At 40.5% G+C, this 21,754-nt stretch overlaps 1 protein-coding gene across 9 annotated transcripts in view; it reads right to left on the reverse strand.

Moving 5' to 3' along the window:
* Positions 1 to 802: 802 nt before the first annotated feature.
* LOC139469730 (uncharacterized) overlaps positions 803 to 21,754 on the reverse strand; it is a 59,150-nt gene continuing 38,198 nt past the window's right edge. The window contains exons 2-16 of one of the 9 annotated variants that reach the window (XM_071251994.1): positions 19,930 to 20,007; positions 17,704 to 17,934; positions 12,314 to 12,391; positions 11,422 to 11,493; positions 11,145 to 11,216; positions 10,883 to 10,954; positions 10,342 to 10,416; positions 10,079 to 10,153; positions 8,369 to 8,644; positions 7,215 to 7,436; positions 6,413 to 6,457; positions 5,824 to 5,866; positions 4,581 to 4,616; positions 2,949 to 2,996; positions 803 to 2,598 (exon numbers count right to left, since the gene is read on the reverse strand). In XM_071251994.1, coding sequence (XP_071108095.1) covers positions 2,538 to 2,598; positions 2,949 to 2,996; positions 4,581 to 4,616; positions 5,824 to 5,866; positions 6,413 to 6,457; positions 7,215 to 7,436; positions 8,369 to 8,644; positions 10,079 to 10,153; positions 10,342 to 10,416; positions 10,883 to 10,954; positions 11,145 to 11,216; positions 11,422 to 11,493; positions 12,314 to 12,391; positions 17,704 to 17,934; positions 19,930 to 20,007 — 1,484 coding nt within the window. In that variant the 3' untranslated portion in view covers positions 803 to 2,537. Of the gene's footprint in view, positions 2,599 to 2,948; positions 2,997 to 4,580; positions 4,617 to 5,823; positions 5,867 to 6,412; positions 6,458 to 7,214; positions 7,437 to 8,368; positions 8,645 to 10,078; positions 10,154 to 10,341; positions 10,417 to 10,882; positions 10,955 to 11,144; positions 11,217 to 11,421; positions 11,494 to 12,313; positions 12,392 to 17,703; positions 17,935 to 19,043; positions 19,269 to 19,929; positions 20,008 to 21,754 lie in introns of all 9 variants that reach the window. The other 8 variants (XM_071251987.1, XM_071251986.1, XM_071251989.1 and 5 more) reach the window with 8 other exon arrangements.

A 21,754-nucleotide genomic window follows, 5' to 3' on the forward strand; every position in this document is an offset into this window, starting at 1 on the left:
ACAAACAAACAAACAAACAAACATTTTCAAAACTAAAATGTGAATACATTACCAGAACTTGTAGTTTCCAGTCATACTTAGTTCAACATAAAAAAACATATATATATAACAAATTCCATTGTTCAATAGAGACCGGTTAACAGCAGGACTGCGCACATCGGGAGCTTCTAAATAGACACTAGTTACAGTTGTACATCGTTAACCTTGCCACTCACCTGAAGACAGTCCAGTTCTTTACCTGTGTATTGCATCACTCAATAACCTCGACAATATTTAAGAACCAAACCTACTGGACTTTCCGATGCAATTTCAACGCAACAAGAATGATTCAAATTAATAATTATCTAGTTCCGGTAGGTCTGGTTTCAAAAGTTCACTTATGGTTTATATAACATTAATACTACTCCATACTGGTAAATGTGCACATGTGTGTAGATATATCAACAACAAAAGATTTTAAACAAAACCATCAGGATCTCTGTATCAAGAAATCAGCCTATCATTATAACAGAATATGTCCAGAATCATCCTATTTAGAATTTTGCTTTGACAAATTTCGCAACAACACACAACAAACTTGAGAAGAGGTAGAGCAAATTGTTTATTCACAATGTATTAACATGTGGAATGTTTATATACTTATATAGTGAACCGACAAGGAAAGAGCTGTTTTGACCAAAAAATATTCGCATGGTTAAAAAGTTTTTCAATTTGAAGTAAAACAGAATGTTAGAGTTGCACATTCTTAAAATAAGAAATATTTTTTAAAAACTTCAGTCTGTATCAAACAGCGCAAGTTGGAATAAGTTTAATGTGTTTGAAACATATTTCAGAATGAGTATATATAAAATAATTATTTATTCCAAGTGATACATTGATATAGGTGATTAGTACAGAACACGCCCCACGCTCTCTCTCTCTGTCTCGAACTTCGAGATGTCGTTGAAAACTAAAGAAACAAAAGATTATTGAAGTTGGTCCTCCAGTTGACCATCTCGGAATAAAAACATTTACTTCACGCTCTTAATGACCGACAACGTTCATTGTTGTCCGACGTATGTCGATAACGGAATAAACCGAGTGAACACGAGTTCAACACAACACGTGCCAAGGGAAATAACTCTACGAGCATGCATTTGCCATGTGAACTGCTTTTCATAGAATGAGTAATTGACGTTCAGAAATGATAAAGTGCTCACTTGCAGTATTATTATTAATTATAAATTCTTAATTGATTCATGAAGTAGATTAGTTAATGATAACATCTATATGAAGTCCATCGTTCTTGTTTAAAGCCAGTTGATGTGTTGGTCGAAAACAGACCTTTGTCAGGACCTAATTCGCCAACCATTATAATGTCAACGTATATTTTGGTATGTAGAGTATATATACTTAGATAGATAGTAGATACAAAAGAGTACAAAAACAAACATCACGGATATACATACACCTTATTCAAGCTGGAAGCAGTTTGTGATAATTACTGCGGCAATAGTCATATCTGCATACGTTTCGGGTCTTCAATGTACTGTGTGTTGTTTTTAGGAAAATACTATTTACTGTTCTTACGTAAGTAACTCAGCGCCTATAAGCGGTGCTATTTGTGTTCGATTAAGGCAAGGTTGGATTGAGGTAAGGATATGTATCATTCCACTTGGGATGAGGGGGTGGCGGGGGGACTCACATTTTGGCTAGGGGTCAGCAGTCGTATTAATTTGGAGACGCATTAACACGGGGCACGCCTGCATGTCCCTAGTACATATACTTGAACTGACGTAAGCATCATTAGATGGACCCATTTTCAGTTGGAGAGGTTTTATAAGGGGGTTCCTGCATCCGAATATTGTGTTGAGGAGAAAACGTGTTCAGCCTCATCGTCGCCTTTTTTCTAAGTGCCTTAATGCCATTTATACTTTATACATTGAACACTCATTCGAACGGTTCCAGTTTACTTAAGAAAGGTATTTGCAATTCCTGCCTCCTTTTCCAAAGTGGTTAACGACTAAGATCTGTATCACTGCGGACGTTTACCACTTGCCCTAGGACGGTTCTGGTGCTGATAAACCTAGAAACATCATCATGGCAAATCTAGGCTTCGAAACCACGAAAATATGTTTCTGATATGTCTAAGGGACGCAACTCTGCAAAGCGAATTGTGGCACCTTAGACGATCCATACCCTCTGGAAAAAAAGAAATAAAACAAAGAGATGAATAATATACACGTACTTCGAAAAATAACCTTAAAATAATTACATCAAACTGTGCATGTAAGAACAGTTAGAATTATTTGGCTTGAAAACACAAAGTATGGGTGATAGAGATTCATTTTTTGCAGTACAATCTGTGCACATGTATGCACACAGTATACACGATTGATCAGGACTATTTTAATATCTTAGGTGCCAGTAAGTTCTTAAGACTGAGAAAATGCACTGCAAACATCAAGTTCGTGTTTAAAACATTTCATTATTCTTCCTTTCGCCATATTGTCCTGAATGCTTTCTTCTATGTCTGTATGAAACTGTTCAGCATGTTGTCAGTCGGCCAGAAGAGCGAGCATGAGGACAGTGTCAAAGAAATATGCATAATCAGGAACGCTGAAAGATACAATAAATTCTCCGTTACTTTCATTATCCTACGGAAGCCTTTTAGGGCCATTTGTTTTGGGGTTTTTTCCTTGCAATTTCAAGATAAAAACAAATGTCCCTAAAAGTCTTCCGTATTATCCTATATATAATGCACATTATTTTACAGAATGGGGAATACATGTGTTTGGTAATAAATGTATTTACATAACTGTAATCAAACCAAGGTATTGTTGCAATTCTTAAATATACCGTTAGAGTACACATGTCAATGTTGAATCATTTAATATAAGTTCAATATAAATTCATCAAGATGTCAACACACTGTAGTTTTACAAAATGTAAACAAAATACTTTGGTACCTGTAATACGGCCATGGATAATACCAGTAGAGGCGGAGTTGTTGGGGCCTGAAACGAAAAAGGCAGACTTTAACTAATATTTTGGCAATAAACAGGCGTTATAATTCGTGGTTATGTTATCTGCAAAAAGTGAATGTACGATTTCCATACTGCAATGGAAAAGTTAAATGCGAATTCGGAAAGGGTAATGTTTTCAGAAGGTTGCCGATATGAATTAAGGAAATACAGTTACTCGCCTTTAAATGCCTTTTGATATGCGTCAGTATGTACTTTAACAGTTTCAGTGTATGTTACTTTTACATCTACTTTGTAGACAAACATTTTGCGGATACCCTTTCTACACCGCTACTATAACGTCATGTTAAAAAACGATAGAGATGTGACGTCTCAATCGAAGATTGTCACCATAAATGTTATACACTCCAGATGTCTCAGTTGCTTTCTGTCCTTATTTACGCCGCACTTGCATTTTGCAACATATATTTGTTAAAATTATTATTTGAAAGTGACTCCCTAAAACTATCTTTATTGGAAAGTGCCGAACATGATTGAGAAAGAACTATTCCACGGTGAGGCGTCCGTCAAATTAGCTGTTTTAATCTGAGGTTGTTATTTTCATTTGAAACCTGTGATGGGTCAATCAGAATTTTTAAAAATCAAATTCTTCGTAGAATAAATCCTTTCCTATTTTATATGTTCATATTATTCTGTTATCATCTTGAATAAAATCGATTATTTGAGTGAAGGTCACCGTCGTAGCGTCGTTAATGTACATGTACAACTCAACGAAGTATGCACCAGTTTGAGGTAAAATGGGATGAAAGCGTTCAGGATTATTTCACTCAAATGGCAACGTGCAAGCACGTGTTTGTGTGGCTGCCTATACTAGTCCGAACACATGCTTTTTCTATGGTGCTTGTTCACTGATATATTATGCAGTTTAACATGGATACCCCACTCAGAAACAGTGTACTGACTCCGAGCCGATCTAGTCCTTGTCTCATCCGCTCAATGCAGAGCGACAGGAAGGGTATCAACAAGTACCATGTTTTGACGTTTTTCTTACGCGACCGGGGATCGAACCACCGACCCTCCGCGCACCGTGCAGGCGCTCTATCCACTACACCACGCAGGTGGTAAAATACCCAGAGAGACTGACAAAAGCTAACTAACTAACTAGCTTACATGCATACCGATGAAAATACATATGTTCAGTTCCTTTCAATTTTGTGGTGTATAATTGAAATAATCTCCCATCAAAGACTGTCGGAGAAACTATTTAAAGACCATCTAACTGTCTTGGCAAGTTGTAGTCTAATATATTGCAGATATTAAACTTAAGCTAATTCGAAACTGTATTCAGAGATCCAGAGCACCCTTCTTCTTTCATAAATTTATATAACAAGTTACATTTTATGTATGTTTGAACATAAATCAGTCAAAATTCGATATATTCTTCACAGACATAGTTAATTTCACATATAATTTGCGAATAATTGTCATATCGAAACATCCCAATAAGATCTAGTTTTGTATTTCAGTATTGTTTTCACTACTTTATCTAGTGTGCTACTAACATGTTCTTGGCATATTACAGATTACAGGTTGTCCACCTGTTCATGTCGTACATACTCCAACATGTCGTACACGTTGTAGTTGTGGTGGAAACTGAAACATGCCAACCTTACATAACTATTTAATTTGAATTACCCTTGAGCAAGCTCAAAACATCATGCGTTCACAAACTACAAGTTGTGTAAAACATACTAAACAACCGGACAAAAGAAAGTACGCACACTTGTTGAAAGAAACAAGAAATGGTTATCAGATGATGATGGATGTTATAGGGGTTTCATAGCTGTGTTTTGTACCTTAAGTTTGCCTTGTTAGGCGACTGTAATCTTTTGCTCAAATCCAAATTTCAAGTGTATACTTTCTTTTGTGAGTTTATGAATGTAACCATTGATAAGTATTTAATTAATGAAACGATATATTTTACGAAATTCTCCTCAATTGGTCATTTCATTTTTTGATAAATTATAGTCATGGTATTACGAAACTATTACCAACATAAATGTAATTAAGATAAAAACTACGTGTAATTGTTAAAAGTAAGTATCCCACTTCACAATGTGACAAGAACGACATGGAACACCACAGTAGTCATTTTCGAGGAAAGGGGGACCTTGTGGTTAAAGCATTCTTTCATAACGGCGAAGGATCGAGTTCGATTCTCATCTCTCGAGTTCGCATGGGAGAAGTAAGGTGAAATGTGGTTTAACTTCTCGTCCAAGATGATTGCACTTATATAGCGACGTGCAAGTGGGTGCGTACGTGTGTGTGTGTGTGTGTGTGTGTTCATGCGTGCGTGTGTGTATGTGGCTGCTTGTACTTGTCCGGAGTGGTGCCGACTTATAGTGCTAGCCCACTGAGATACCATGCCGCAGTTTTACATGAATACGCCACTCAGACACAGTATACTGACTCCGAGCCGACCAGTCTTTTGGTAAGATGCGACGGGGATCGAACCCCGGACCTTCCGCTCTCCGGGCAGACTCTCCGCGTGGGTACAATGTATGAAGCCCTTTCTTGTGTCGTCATATTGACGGAATATTTCTAAAGCGACAAAGGACCCCTCTCATTCACTCAAAACGGGGGACAAAATTATTCTGTGATTTCATAACACAAAACATGAAGTTAGCACAGTTATGATAATATGGTGTTATATTAATACATGGTGTATGCATATTGCTTTTGGAAGTGTAAAATACAGCGACAGGACAATGATGTTAAAACATAACACATGTAACAAGACATACGCCATTTAAACGGATACGAAGAACGTGTCGACAATAACTACACATATTGCAGATACCTAGTATACATATGTGTCTTTCTGTAAGTCTTTTTTGGACGTTCTGAAATGGAATCAACTTCTTAAGAATAAATGAAGCATATATTTGCCCCATATAAATATCGTAATGATATGCCTTGACAAAAATTGTAACAAATATATGATGGTTATGGAAATCACGTCAATTATCATAATATATATTTGTTGTAATGCAAGATATTTATTCTCGAAAAGTTGGTATATTCCTTCAAAGTTTAATTGTTCATTATATCATTGCATATTATATATTATATATGTTTGCGACCTTACAGAAGATTTGATGTTTCAATGTCAGTATTCAATATTTTCTGTTGAATAATACCAAGTTGAATTGTTTATTATTCATTGGTTCTATAGCGTATGTGACGTTGAACGAACAGCATTCAACACCAAGAAACAAGACGGATTATGCCAGTTGTGTTCAGGTAAGAATATTGTCACTACCCCCAAACAAATACATCCAAAAGAATATTTGACCGTATATACGAAAATAATACTGAATATATAGCTTCTTCCATCACTGTCTTTTTAATTACCATATATAACGATTAATTATTAATTACTATCTTACCTTCGCAGGTAGTATCGTATGCAAGTTGTCCATGATTTGTTTGGTCTGAAAGAAATATGATTGTTTACTTTCGTGTATTGCATTTGTACATACTGTAAAGTTAACATAAACCTACATGCATGATTGTACAATATCATGTATATGGCTATAACCGGTTATTAAAAATTATATTCCAGTAATTTCTTCAAAGATTTCATTGTTTTCGCAGTCAAATGAAATATACTGTCGGGCAAAATAAGATATACATCTTGCTTGATGGTGGCTATAAATGAAACAGACAAGAAATGGTTATGCGATGGTTACGTATGTGATACGGAAATCATAGTTTTGGACCTAAGGGTTGCAGTATTTCGGCGACAGTTTTCAGCCTAGTAAGTCTTTAAGAACGTTTGCAATGTTTTGGTCAAATCTAATTTTCAAATGTGGACTTTCTTTTGCCCGGCAGTGTATACAGGAAAGATAGACTAAGAAAGAGTAATCTATTCATGTAATTTTCATCACTGTTTTGTCTTTTCGCCCAGTATAATCTGTTTCGGCAGAGAGTCGAGAGATCCTTGACGTTAAAAGCGACTATGCTTGTCGTAAGAGGCAGCTAAAGGTATCGGGTGGTCAGGCTCTCCGATTTGGTTTATGAATGTCATCGAATCCCAATTGTGCAGATCGATGATCATGATGTCAATCATTGGATTGTGTGGCCCAGACTCCATTATTTACAGACTGCCGTCATATAGCTTGATTATTGCTCAGTGCGGCGTTAAACAACAAACAAAGTAACTAAACCTAAGCGACTCGTTGATCCTACCTCCTGGACAGGTCTTCTTGGAGAAAAGTATTGGTCCGTCAGATGTTGTTGGAGTAGTTGTATAGAAGAAGCAGGATTCGTCGCTGTAGTATGTTCCCTTACAGTCGGCTACTGCAAGACAGATCGCTTCACATCCCTCTAGTGATGCAGTTGTACTGATAGAGAGAATGGGAGTACCATTGGTCTTCTGTGTTGTGGCGGAGCTCATGCAGCAGAATGTACCTTTAGAACACAGACCCATGTCATCAGCATACGGAGAGGCGGTTGGGTAGCCTAGTGGTTAAAGCGCTCGCTCGTCACGCCGAAGACCCGGGTTCGATTCCCGACAAAGCTTCAATGTGTGAAGACCATTTTTGGTGTCCCCCGCCGTGATATTGCTATGGCAGACAGTAACCATGCCATTGGGAGATACTAGAGTTGTGATTGCAATCCTTCTACAGTTTGCTTATAGTGAATGAGTATGTTTTTTCGCCGCTTCGAACAGTATTCCAATTATATCATGGCGTGTAAGCTTAGAAGTAATCATGACACACTTGGGGGGGGGGGGGGTCTGTACTAGCTAGAGTTGCGATTGCAAGCCTTGTACAGTTTGCATGTAGTGAATGAGTTGGGTTTATCGCCGCTTTGAACAGTATACCAGTTATATCACGGCGTGTTAGCTTAATGTGGGAGGAAAGCCCGCAGAGATACAGACGTTTACCAATTCGGTGAAACCCTCCAGCACGGGTTTGGTGCAGACAAACCTAGAAACATAATCGGGGGCGAACCCTGATTCGAACTACGATCATAGGTTTCTGTCGTGCCCAAGGGGCGAACTCTGCACAGCGAATTGCGGCGCCTTAGACTACTGGGCCACTCTTGCTCCCACCTTTGCCTGTAACAACATGGTGCACGGGTTGTCTTAGCCGTCGGAATTTGTTTTTCAGAGTTACTTCCCTTAGCAGGGGGTGACAACATAGGTCCTCTTCATCTCGTCCCCAGCTCACTTCGGACCAGTGTTAATATATAATACTTAGTTTTGAGGATAAAAGAACTAGTCCGTCTATATTGTTACAAGCCTCGGACTACCGGACAAGTGATCTTGTCTATATCTTCTAAGGTGGACCAGAAACCTCTGAAGTCAATAAAGGGCGGAATTGAGGAATGACACAAACCGTCGTTGCAAGTTTGCCTGACGAAGTCGACGTTGTCCCCTGAAGCTGCTGTTAAGGTCTGGGAGTGGAGTGTGCAGTTGCCTGGTGTATATGTAGTGGCGCGGCATGTCTTGGTGTGCAGACAGATACTGTTGCAGGAGTCAGCATTGCCGAGCGACACCTTGTAATCAACTGCACCATCTGTCGTACGGGATGATTTTGTCATTGAACAAGGTTTCGGATTTGTTGTTGGGGTAGTTGTTGGGGAGGTTGCTGGTGCTGACGTCGTCGTTGTGTCTAAAAAAAGTAAGTTCGCATTATGATAATGAATAAGCCACAGAAGTATTAGAATAAAAGATGTCATGTCTTCATAATGTCATTGTTATTTTCATTTAAATATTATTATTAATTTTTTTACAAATCTCAATCTTAAAATTTGAAACACAACACTATTATTTGTATGTAACTTTAATGATTCTCTCAATACATAAATCCCTGTTGGCGTTTATCTTTTCTATGTGGCAGTACAACAGCTGAGTGAAGAAAGTCTCACATGGTGTATATCGGGATTACAATATGGATAATGAAACACTGTAATTAGATTTGTTTCTGGTTTATTTTTAATCCATCTGATTTGTATAGAGCTTCTGCAAGGTAGGCACTACAGGTTTGGTTGTGCGGTAGACTCCTTTGGTTAGTTGGTACATGCATATATAGCACCAGGGATGGATACAGTGGCTGGCGGATGAGTGGATAGATGATTGGATGGATGGAGGGATGAATGGATGGTATAAACAAAAGCAACAAGTATTTCCACATACATATGTCATGGATTGGTGAACAGTAGCATGCTTTCACATCGTTATAATGACATTGTCATTATATTCTTGACATACAGATAAGTGAGAGTCATATTATAGTAGATGTGATGAGAAGAAGGGGGTATTATAATAATTATATACAACAATTAATACAAATAACCAATACAACAGTGCAGACACCATTACCATATCGCGAGAATAGTTTACCTGGTTGTATTGTCAGATGTGCATTCGTTCATTAATTGTACCTCTAAACTAATTTAAGCAGAATAGCACGATAAAGCATTAGTCTTGACTAGACTGTGCAGACTCTCTCTTACTCTCTCTCTCTCTCTCTCTCTCTCTCTCTCTCTCTCTCTCTCTCTCACACACACACACACACACACACACACACACACGCACGTACATGCACGTCGCTATATATACATAATAGATATATATAGTACAATAATCTTGAACGCGACATTAAACTCCCCCTTTCTGTTACCCTACCACCGGTCTCTCCGACCCTCCTACAGTAACTGACCGGTCTCTGTGTTAACTTGTTCACACAAGTTAGCCACTTTTTAAATTGTACCACTTCAGCAAAAAGCAAACATTAAACATATCGAAATAACCGTCCACCAAACATTTTCAGTCTTGGCAGTATTTTAGTATTAAAACATTTATTTGAACAACAATGGTATTTGGATAAATATAAGAGACAAATCCCTTAAAGTTTCCATTAATATAAGAACTATCTTCTAAACGATTCAACTGTACGATTCCGTACATTATAATATATCACAAGCATGTGTTAATAAATCACTATAAAGTAGTGATGGTGACAGGTGTTTGCGAAAAGTTCAGCGTATCCTGACCCACCGGTGGCATAAACACATGTAAAAGCAAGTCATAATCATTAACATACCTGGAAATGTAGACGTTGTAAGTGTTGTGGGTGTTGGTGTAGTTGATGTAACAAAGGTAGTTGCGGTCGTCGTTGCTGATGCAAACAATTAATTATAATGAGGTAAACTGTTTTCGTGTTACATTCCCACAAATTATTTTGTTATTTACCAGATACATTAAGAACAGTTTATCTTATATCAAACGTGTGTATAAATGTGTATACAGTAGCAATGTTATATTATATCATGATTGCATGTCCTGGCCCAAAGCAGTTGTGTATACCTGTCGTCGTAGACGTTGCTACTGTCGTAGGATGTGATGTCGTTGTTATAACAGTTGTCGCTGCAGTGGTCGTTTCTGATATAAATACGCATTAGTTTTACTAATGGGAGATGCATTACTCTATAAGCCAAATTATCCAACGTTTTCAACCTTTGCACTTTATGAATTACTTAAAGAAATATGAGACGTGTACATACGTCCGTAAAGAAAACTATATATTACCATGCAGTGACAATATTAATTAATCACATTAATCTGTCAATGTGCATTACGTGAGTGACTGAGATTGGTTCTAAATTAACGTCGCGTTGGACAGGATATCAGTTATATCACGGCGTGAGTGCTTGACATGGGAGGAAAGACCAATGTTGACTATTGACGTTTACCATATTGGTGAAACTTAGAAGCACATGTATGGAGCTGACATGCCAAGAATTATTTACGTTTTTCTTCAAACGGAAAAATAATATAAATGTATACACAGTAGCAATGTTATATTATAGCATGATTGCATGTCCTGGCCCAAAGCAATTGTGTATACCTGTCGACGTAGACGTTACTACTGTCGTAGGATGTGATGTCGTTGTAACAGTTGTCGTTGAAGTGGTCGTTTCTGATGAAAAATACATTTTTGGAAATACAGTGCTTATATTAGTGGGAGATGCATTACATCAAAAGCCAAATTATCCAACGTTTTCGACTTAGGCACTTTAACTTTTTGAAGAAATATGCGACGTGTAAATACTTACGCAATAAACTACTACATTATCATGGTTGTATCATAATCCGAATCATCATCATACCTGGAAATGTAGACGTTGTAAGTGTGGGTGTTGGTGTAGTTGATGAAGCAATGGTCGTTGCGGTCGTCGTTGCTGATACAAACAATTAATTATTATGAGGTAAACTGTTTTCGTGTTTCATTCCAACCATATTTGTTTTTTATTTACCAGATACATAAAGCACAGATATATGTACGTTTATCTTCAATCAAACGGCAAAAAACTATAAATGTTTATACAGTAGCAATGTTATATTACAGCACGATTGCATGTCCTGGCCCAAAGCAGTTGTGTATACCTGTCGACGTAGACGTTGCTAGTGTCGTAGGATGTGATGTTGTTGTAACAGTTGTCGCTGCAGTGGTCGTTTCTGATATGAATACGCATTACTTATATTATTCGGAGATGCAGAACTTTAAAAGCCACAATATGCAACGTTTTTGACTTAGGCAATGTTTCAGTTCTTTGAAGAACTATGAGATGTACATACTTACTCTAAAAACTACTATTAGCATGACTTGACAAAAATATATGATTACATTAATCTTACAATATGCATTCCGTTAGAGAAATGTTTTTTTAAATTAACGTCGCGTTGGACAGTATTAAACTTATATCACGGCGTGACAGCCTAATACGGGAGGAAAGCCCGAAGCAAACTTTTAGACTATACCACTTTTGTGAAACTTATAAGAACATGTATGGAGCTGACAGGCCAGGAATTATAACACACGCCTCCACCCAACCTCCCCCTCCCTCTTACACACACACGCACGCACGCACGCACGCGCACACACACACACAAACGCGCGCACGCGCGCACGCACACACACACCTGTATATGATATTTGCACCTGGACATGTGCTGTGGCATCGGACTATAAACAATACTGAGGGTCCTAACAAGTCTTTTAACGTGATCATGGATGAGTATCATAATCTGCATCATCATCATGGAGGATGTAAGTGTTGTGGGTGTTGGTGTAGTTGATGTATCAATTGTCGTTCCCGTCGTCGTTGCTGACGCAAACAATTAATTATAATGAGGTTAACTGTCTCCGTGTTACATTCCCACCATTTTTTTTTACTTGATACATAAAGCACAGATTTATGTTCGTTACAATAAAATTGCATTGTTATATAAATTTGTATCATGATTGCATGTCCTGGCCCAAAGCAGTTGTGTATACCTGTCGACGTAGACGTTGCTACTGTCGTAGGATGTGATGTTGTTGGTGTAACAGTTGCCGCTGCAGTGGTCGTTTCTGATAGAAATACATTTTTGGAAATACAGTGCTTATATTAATGGGAGATGCATTACATTATAAGCCAAATTATCCAACGTTTTTTACATTGGCACTTTATTAAGTCTTTGAAGAAATATGAGACGTGTAAATACTTACGCAATAAACTATTATAAGCATGCATTGAAAAAATATTTAATCACTTTAATCTTTCAATAATTATGCATTATATGAGTGAGTGAGATTTGTTTTATAGTAACGTCGCGTTGGACAGGATATCAGTTATATCACGGCGTGAGTGCTTGACATGGGAGGAAAGACCGATGTTGACTATTGACTTTTACCGCATTGGTGAAACTTAGAAGCACATGTATTTAACGGACATGTCATGTATATAACACACGCCTACACCCAACCAACCCAGGCACCTGTGTCTATAGCCCAGTGAAGGTCCGGGTAAGAATAATTATTGTTCTACAGCAATCCTTGCTCGCTGACTTGGTTGATATATGTCATTGCATTCCAATTGCTTAGAAGGTCCAGACTCGATTATATACAGACCGCCATATTCATCTAGCTTGAGTTCTGCTGACTTGGGCGTTAAACAACAAACGAACGAAATCCATGATTATATTCGATAAAACAATTATATGATCAAGATAATGATATATACTCATCATTACTAGTATATACTATTTATACCTGAATATCATGGTAATCAATAATATTTGGTACTGGAAATCTGTATTTGTATTGATGCTGGCAATATGAATATCGTCAATAATGATAAGGGATTTTTTAAATTGTGGAATCAGTATTCTTTCTCGTCAGGTGTTACACCCCAAATAATTATTCGATGGACATGCTGGAAGTCGTAAAAAATATGTCATGTAGCAAACAATTACATTGTTCGACTCCTTTTTTCCCAAAAAAAATTGAGTGTTCAGAAGCAGTGATAAAATAGTCCTGTCTCGAACATAACAACAAACCATGGTGGATCCATGACTGTATTACGTTACCAATCAAATAACACTCACCAAAAAATCATTTTACCAATCAAAGCACTTTCACAAATTACATTCAAATCTGTTGAACCATTCAAATCATGTGGTAAATTTAATCACTTTCACTATACCAATCCCAGTGAATCCAATTACGTTCACAAATTGAATCCCTTTCATTTGTTCAATCATTTAGTTAGCAGTCTTTCGTTTTAGTGAATGGTGTTATTAAATGTTCATGAACAGTGGCACGGGACTGTAGCTCACCTGGATCTGTAGACAACAGTCGAAATTTCACTGGAGACAGTCACTAAAGAAAGGTTGCTGTCAACGTTGATCCGAATACTTTCTTTACATATGTTATAATAAGGACTTAATGACAAAAATAATTACATTTCGTCAGTGCATTTAACCAGCACAAAAGGAATTTGCTTAATTATATAAAAGGCTTATATCATTTCACTTTACTTATTTATTTAATTGATTTTATATAATCATATTATGGAGACAAACATTAATGCTATTTCAGCTAATTTGGATCAACAAATCCTAAAAAAGGGAAATGCAGTTTTGCATACATAGTCTGTTCTACAAATGTCCTGTCGTTCATGATGCCAAGCCTCTTTTCGGCATTATCATGCAAAAGAGGTTCAGTTTTCAAGACCGTGTGCTTCAGTGGAATTTTAATGTTTGCACTTTTGGTGAAATTTTAATATTTAAATAGTTTTAATAAAATGCTACCAATTACACAACCTGGATGATTTGAACATACATGCTAAAGTGGAGCTACCTGAGTCAGTCGAGTCCACAGAGTCAACTATGCATTTGAAAATATTTTAGAACATCAAAATCAAGGTAAAAACAGGTCTCGAGTCCAAATACTAACTTAACACATACCAAGTTTCATTATTGCTGCTGTGGCGGCCATATTGAAATCGGATTCTAACCTCGAACAAATTCAGTGGCCATTATTGGTAGGAGCAAGCATGTTACTGAGAAGATGTTTGTGACGGTGATGTTCGAGGACTTGACGTTCAGTGAAGTACGCCAACGATTCGTGTATGTATGAGAGTTGCCTAATTCTCGAAATTTGTCAGTCACAAATGAACCAATCAACGTCAAAGTACATCTACTTTCAAACCGTCTCTATACCTTCCTACTCAGGTGGAATGACGTAAATAAGTCTGAATGTCGGAACGCAATTTCGCGCCAGTGAATGGTTGTACGGGTCGTTATGTTAGTCGTAACATGGACATGTCAACCAGGAATGTCCCAGCTGAAGCGCAGACAAACAGCTGTAAGCATATTTCGTGTTTTATCACAATGACGAAGCAGTCATGGTTTTTAAATATATGGATAAAAAAGGCATCTGGAATATGACATTGTTGTCAACAGAGAGGAATATAGCTGGGCAGGAAAGAGGTGGTAGATACAGTTGCATGCTTAGCGGCGTTGGGAAACAAGCAAACATTTTTTATTGAAAATGGTGTGAGTAGGTCAGGCGGTAGAGCACGAGTATGGCGCTGACAAAACTATAAACATTGTCGAGGCGAATCTTAGGTTAGAACAACCGCGAACATACGTTTCTGGCACATATAAGTGACACAACTCTGCACAGCCAATTATGGTTCAATGTACGAGTGGACCTCACGTTACCACTTAAAAGCATTAAAGACTGTGTTAAAGTGGTAAGTACAATGACGGCGACTCTACCCTGGGAATTCCCGAGCACTGCTGATTCAGTCTGTTAAGCTGAATGGTGATTTGGTCACTGAGACACCCATGGCAATTTAGGAGTAATGCAAATCCGTTGATGTTATAGGTGAGGTGAAATGGGGTTTTACGTAGCGTCCAATTATTCCACTTATATAGGGACGTGCATGGTGTGTGTGTGTGTGTGTGTGTGTGTGCTTGCGTGCGTGCGTGCGTGCGTGTGTGTGTTTGGCTGCTTCTGCTAGTCCGGACTGATGCCGATTAATAGTGCTAGCTCACTGAGATACCATGCCGCAGATTAACATGAATACCCCACTCAGACATAGTTTACTGACTCCGATCCGACCAGTCCTTGTTTTAGCCCCTTAATGCCGAGCGCCAGACAGGGTAACACCAAGTATCATCTTTTAACGTTTTTGGTATGACGCGACAGGGGATCGAACCCCGGACCTTCCGCTTTCCGGGAGACTCAGGCAGGCGCTCTACCATTAGACCACGGAGGCTGTCAGTCATTAAAATATGCAGGGACCTGTTTGGAAATGGACAAACTTGAAGAACATGCAGTGATGTGATTTAACAGTATACCTCGGCAATATTAAAGGCATTTCTTCTTTCCTAAAAAACTGATAAAAAAATGTTAGTACTAGTACTCTAGTTCGCCCGGTTTTTTTAAGTTCAGTGCATGTACGGTTACAAAGTATCTAACACATCCACCAGCATATTGGACAACATTACAAGAGCGTTAACGACTAGGCAGCAGGGGGGTCAGCTGGAACCATGCACCCATGTGTTAACATTGTGTGAGGGTGGACACTGACACAGACATTCAAGCAGCTCTTTACTGTACACATTAAACTTTGTTCAGGGTAAAGTGAAACATCGCTAGACCCTATACTGTTCCTCGTCTGTTACTCTGTTATTGTTTCCTTTCATATTTACAAAGGAATATCACTCCATTAAGATGTTTGTTATCCAAATATTTTTTAATTCAGACAATGTTGCTGGGAACGCTTCCGTCCTGATTCACGGTGTTTCACTGTATAGTGAGTGTGTGAGTGAGTTGAGTTTAACGCCGCTTTACACAGTATTCCAGTTATATCACGGCGTGTCAGCTTAATGTAGGAGGAAAGCCGAAGTGATGCAGGTCACAGACGTTTACCACTTCGGTGAAACCTACGAGCACGGGAATGGTGCTGACAAACCTAGAAACATAATCGAGGCGAACCGGGATTCGAACCCATAGGTTTATGGCGCCTCCAAGGGACGCAACTCTGCACAGCGAATTGCGGCGCCTTTCACGACTTGGCCATTCATGCCCCCTGGTCCTTTAGACAATATAGGGAACTGCTGGGATGGATTACCCTGATTGACCGAGGTGATATATTGTTACCTGTACGTTTGTTTAGAATAAAATTTTGAAGAAATAGATTAAAAACGCACAGTAAAGAGCTTCTTCAGAACAGCGTTTGTGGGAGTGTAGCAAATGCATGCATGACTCATGCATCATAACATACCTTATTTCTTCTCCGTCTCCCAACATCGAATACATGGACTCTTCCTATTAAGAGGCTCAACCGCCTCCGTAAAACGTTTTCCTCAAACCAGCGTTACAGCTCAACCGCCACCGTAAAACGTTTTCCTCAAACCAGCGTTACAGCTCAACCGCCACCCGTAAAACGGACACCTCGAACACGGAACGACTTAACCGCCCCCATGTACGCCATTCAACGTCAAACCAGAGTAGACTCAACTGCCACTCGGAACACGTTCACCTCAAACCATCGATGTGGCCCAACGTCTTCCTGTAAGACGTTCAACTTAAACCAGCGTCACGGCTCAATCGCAATCAATCCGCAGCTCACCTCAAACTAGCGTTCACCGCCACCCGTACAAATTGCACAACATGTATACAAGTAATTTACAGCCATTATACCTTTGACAAAGGGGCTTAATTGATGGAAGCTGAAGATTGTCCAGTTTGCATAATTAATAATGTTACGTGTCATCAAACGATACATTTGTGGTCATGTGGACTTCACTTACGTCTTGTCTCGCCCTGCTACGCGACATCCACTGGACAATGGGGCAAGTATGATTCGTGTACTACTGCATTTAATCATAATATTATCATATTATTAATTGGTGTTTTCATGTTGGCCTTGTAATAGATCCACGGTCAGTCACATTACCCCGAGGCAGGCTGAATTAGGACTTGACCTCGGACCTATAACAAGGCCAATATGAAAACACCCATTTAATGACGTATTAATTGACAACCTAACCTAAATGTTTCCAAGTAGAACCAGTCAAGGGTATCAAGACACACCATACAGGATCTACGTCTATCGCCTTGTGATTGCATTGTAATTAAAGCGACAAAAACTCTCTCCATAGTCATAAGAAATCTCTGCCAAAAGCGAGTCGATTGTACGACTCGGACAACATCAAGAGCAAGGAATGCAATCACGCGCAAAAGTCGTATTGGCCCGACAAAGCCGTACTGGCCCGCTCAAATCCCTATTGGTCTTCCTCTGGTTCTGTATGATGCGGGCCAATGTTAGCGTATTACTAATAGTCTATCAATAACAACATCGGCTACCAAACAGGAAGAAATGTTCTTACCTGTTACACACGTGCGTAGAAAGAACGTCGTTTGAGTGTCAGCAGTGAGTGTCGGTTCCGAAGAGTAAAGGTAGCAAGAAAAGCTTCCACTGTTGAATTCTCCCGCTATACACTTTGACTGCGTTCCACAGAAGGTCTTACAAGCATCGAGGTCCGCAGTCGCTTTGAAACCTGTCCACAGATTCTGTGGACCTTTCTTCCCAACTTGGTCAGAATAACTGCATGTTTCACCTGTTACAAAGTAAACCATTTGGGTATGACGCTGATTTTAATAAAGAACCACAAAGACGTATCGTACCGGCACTGAACACAAGTACTGGGTTTGACAGATGTATACGCGTGGGAATCGAACCAGAGTTCTTTGCAAGGAGTTTGGCTAACGTCGCTTTGAAGAGTTATTTTATCTTCCAAAGGAGAAATCGCTACAATGAAATTGAGTCATGATGCTTTGCGGGCCATTTTGACGCCATCGGTTACCATGATACCACAATGCCCTGTGCCTACCCCTGTCCCTGGCCCTGTGCCTGCCCCTGTCCCTGCCCTTGTGCCTACCCCTGTGCCTACCCCTGTCCCTGTGCCTACCCCTGTCCCTGTCCCTGTCCCTGTGCCTACCCCTGTCCCTGCCCCTGTGCCTACCAGTGGCCCTGTGCCTACCCCTGTCCCTGGCCCTGTGCCTGCCCCTGGCCCTGCCCTTGTGCCTCCCCCTGTCCCTGTGCCTACCCCTGTCCCTGTGCCTACCCCTGTCCCTGGCCCTGTCCCTGCCCTTGTGCCTACCCCTGTCCCTGTCCCTGGCCCTGTCCCTGTCCCTGTGCCTACCCCTGTCCCTGTCCCTGTGCCTACCCCTGTCCCTGCCCCTGTGCCTACCCCTGTCCCTGTGCCTGTACCTGGCCCTGGCCGTGTGCCTACCCCTGTCCCTGTGCCTACCCCTGTCCCTGCCCCTGTGCCTGCTTTCACCTGTCTTTCTGACCTCGTCCCCGCCCTTTTCCTAGCCCCTGCAACTGCCTTCGCCAAGCCCCGCCCCTGCCCCGGCCACTACCCCCGCAATTGCGCTTGCCCTTGCCCATGCCCCTGCCACTACCCCCGCCCTTCCCACGCTCTTGCCTCTGCCCCTGTCCCTGCCCTTTCACCTGCCCCTTTCCCCGCCCCTGTATCTGTCCCTGCCCCGGTCCCTGCCCCGTCCTTGCCTCTGTCTCTGTCCCTGACCCTGACCCTGACCCCGTCCCTGTCCCCGCACCTGCCCGGTCCCATCACTACACCTGGCCCTGACCATGACTGTTTATTGTATTTTCTTGTACATTCAGCCTCCTATCTGCATTATTGAAAGTAACATATGACCTCACCTGAACACTCTTTCACTGTGTAGATGCTATTAGCCCTAGACAAAGGAACTGTCGCAGTATGAAAACGAAAGCAAGTACCGCCTGCAGTCAGGAATTCGGCAGATAAGCAGGCAGTGTCCGCTGTACATGCATCCTGGCATTCACCTATGTTAGCCACCGTACTCGCCGTATTCCATAAAGCTTGGTCTACTCCCGTATCCGTGGTAGTGGTATAGGTACATTGTCCTAAAACAATATCCAGTTTATGTACAATCATTGACTGAATCATGGCCAGGTAGGAGTGAGTTGTGTTTTACGCCGCTTTGGACAGTATTGCGGCTATATCATTGAGGAGGAAACTTCCTAAGTGATGGAGGTCCTAGATTCATGAAATCTAAGGCTATGTTGCTGCCAAACCAAGGGTCATAATGAAGGCAAATCCGGCATTTGAACCAAGGTCATAGTATCCTGGCACGCTAAACTCTGCACTGTGAGTGAGTGAGTAGGGTTTAATGCCACTTTTAACAGTATTCCAGTTTGCAAACGGCGTGTCAGCTTAATGTGGAAGGAGTGAGTGAATGAGTATGGTGTTAGGCCACTTTTAGCAATATTCCAGCAATATCACGGAGGGGGTCACCAGAAATGGGCTTCACACATTGTACCCATGTCGGGAATCGAACCCGGGTCTTCGGCGTGACGAAGACCTCAGGCGCTTACCACTTTGGTGAAACATCGGGGCGAACCGGGATTCGAACCCACTACCATAGGCTGTCAAGCCGTAGTTCGCTAATAACACGTTAATATTAATGGCAGATCAAATGCAGTGTCAGTATGTGTTCCAACAGAGTTGAAACGGCTACTCAGAAACATTTTACTGAACACATGATAATATGAAATATAGGATTACCTATTGCAGTCAGAAACAGACTTGCAAAGTGTACGACTAGAAACACCCAAGTCCACCTGGACGCCATAGTGGGGGACGCTACAACAGAAACAGTAGATATCATTCGAAGGAAGTTGGTTAGTTGGCTGTTTTACGCCGCACTCAGCAATATTCCAGCTATATGGCGGCAGTCTGTAGATAATCGAGTCAGGACAAGACAATCCAGTGATTGACATCATGAGCATCGATCCACGCAATTGGTATCGTTGACATGCTTCAACCAAGTCAGCGAGCCTGACCACCCGATCCCGTTTGTCGCCTCTTCCGACAAGCATAGTCGCCTTTAACGGCAAGCATGGGTTGCTGAAGACCTTCTCTACCCCTAATCTTCACGGGTCTCGAAGGAAGTGAACACACCTATATTTGCATGTAACCAATACAAATAGACATGTAAACACACATTGCTGTTACACATGAACATGTAAACACACATGACGAGATTTACATATATATACACCCGTGAAGAGCCGGGTCAAAATCGATCTTCAGCAACTCGATTATTTACAGACCGCTGTCACATAGCTGGAATACTGCTGAGTGTGGCGTTAAACAACAAACAAACAAGTATGTCATATATGCACGCATACACAAATAACATCAAAATATAGTCATATATACATGCAAACACAAATGGCGAAGTTACCGAATCATATCAATCACTGTGTACAAGTGTTGGTTTGGTTGACGGTCGTCCAGTCTACCAAGTAGCTAGGCGGTGAGTCACGGTATAATCATTAATATTATTATTGTCATCGAAGTCGTTGATTTCTACTAAATATCAAGGGAAAATGTCTTACTCGTCTCGCAATAAGTGGGCCCATTTCCGATTTCAGTACACCATTAATGAGGTCCCCCGTCGTGATATAGTTACGCTGTTGTTAATGCAATCCAAACTACCGATTCCATCAATGATGCCTATGTCTGTTCTGCCAATGCTGGACCCGTGAAGATTCCGGGGTAGAATAGGTCTTTCGCAACCCATGCTTGCCGTAAAGGGCGACTATGCTTTTCGTAAGAGGCGACTAACCGGATCGAGTTGTCAGGGTCGCTGACCTGATTGATGCATGTCATCGATCCCAATTGCGTGAAACGATGTTAATGATGTAAATCACTGGATTGTCTGGTCCAGACTTAATTATTTACCGACCGCCATAATATAGTTGGAATATTGCTGAGTGTGGCGTAAAACAACAAACCAAACCAAATAAAAAAAACGTTGAAAAAGACACAGTAATACTCGGGTCTTTTCCAAACCAAGTTAAGAACTCAAGGCTGAATATAGTAAGCCGAAACATCTAAAAGAAATAAATATGTCCTCAATCACCCCAACCTGTCACACAAATAACACTAAGGGACAATATCGAGCCATATGCGGCTGCAGATAAGAAAGGGAAGCCAAACAAGATATCCCCTTATCGATTTAAACTGAAGTATAAAACGTCAACGCCAGAGAACAACCAGTCTCGATTATCCGGCGAAACAGATTCCATTGGTCATAAAGGACAAAATAGGACAATTTATATGAATGATCACAGAAATGACATGAAAGGGGTAAGTATGTGATGACACTAGATTTTGCGAAAACGGGAATCAAGAAACGTGTACATGCAGCGTAGGACCCGTGAACATCCGGGCTAGAATAGTCTTCAGCAACCATTGCTTACCGTGCCGTGAAAGGCGACTGTGCTTGTCGTAAGAGGCGACTATGCTTGCCGTAAGAGGCGACTATGCTTGCCGTAAGAAGCGACCAACGGGATCGGGTGGTCAGGCTCGCTGTCTTGTTTGA

Source organism: Haliotis cracherodii, unplaced genomic scaffold, assembly GCF_022045235.1.
Source record: "Haliotis cracherodii isolate W230 unplaced genomic scaffold, xgHalCrac1.p SCAF_2, whole genome shotgun sequence".
NCBI lineage: Eukaryota > Metazoa > Mollusca > Gastropoda > Lepetellida > Haliotidae > Haliotis > Haliotis cracherodii.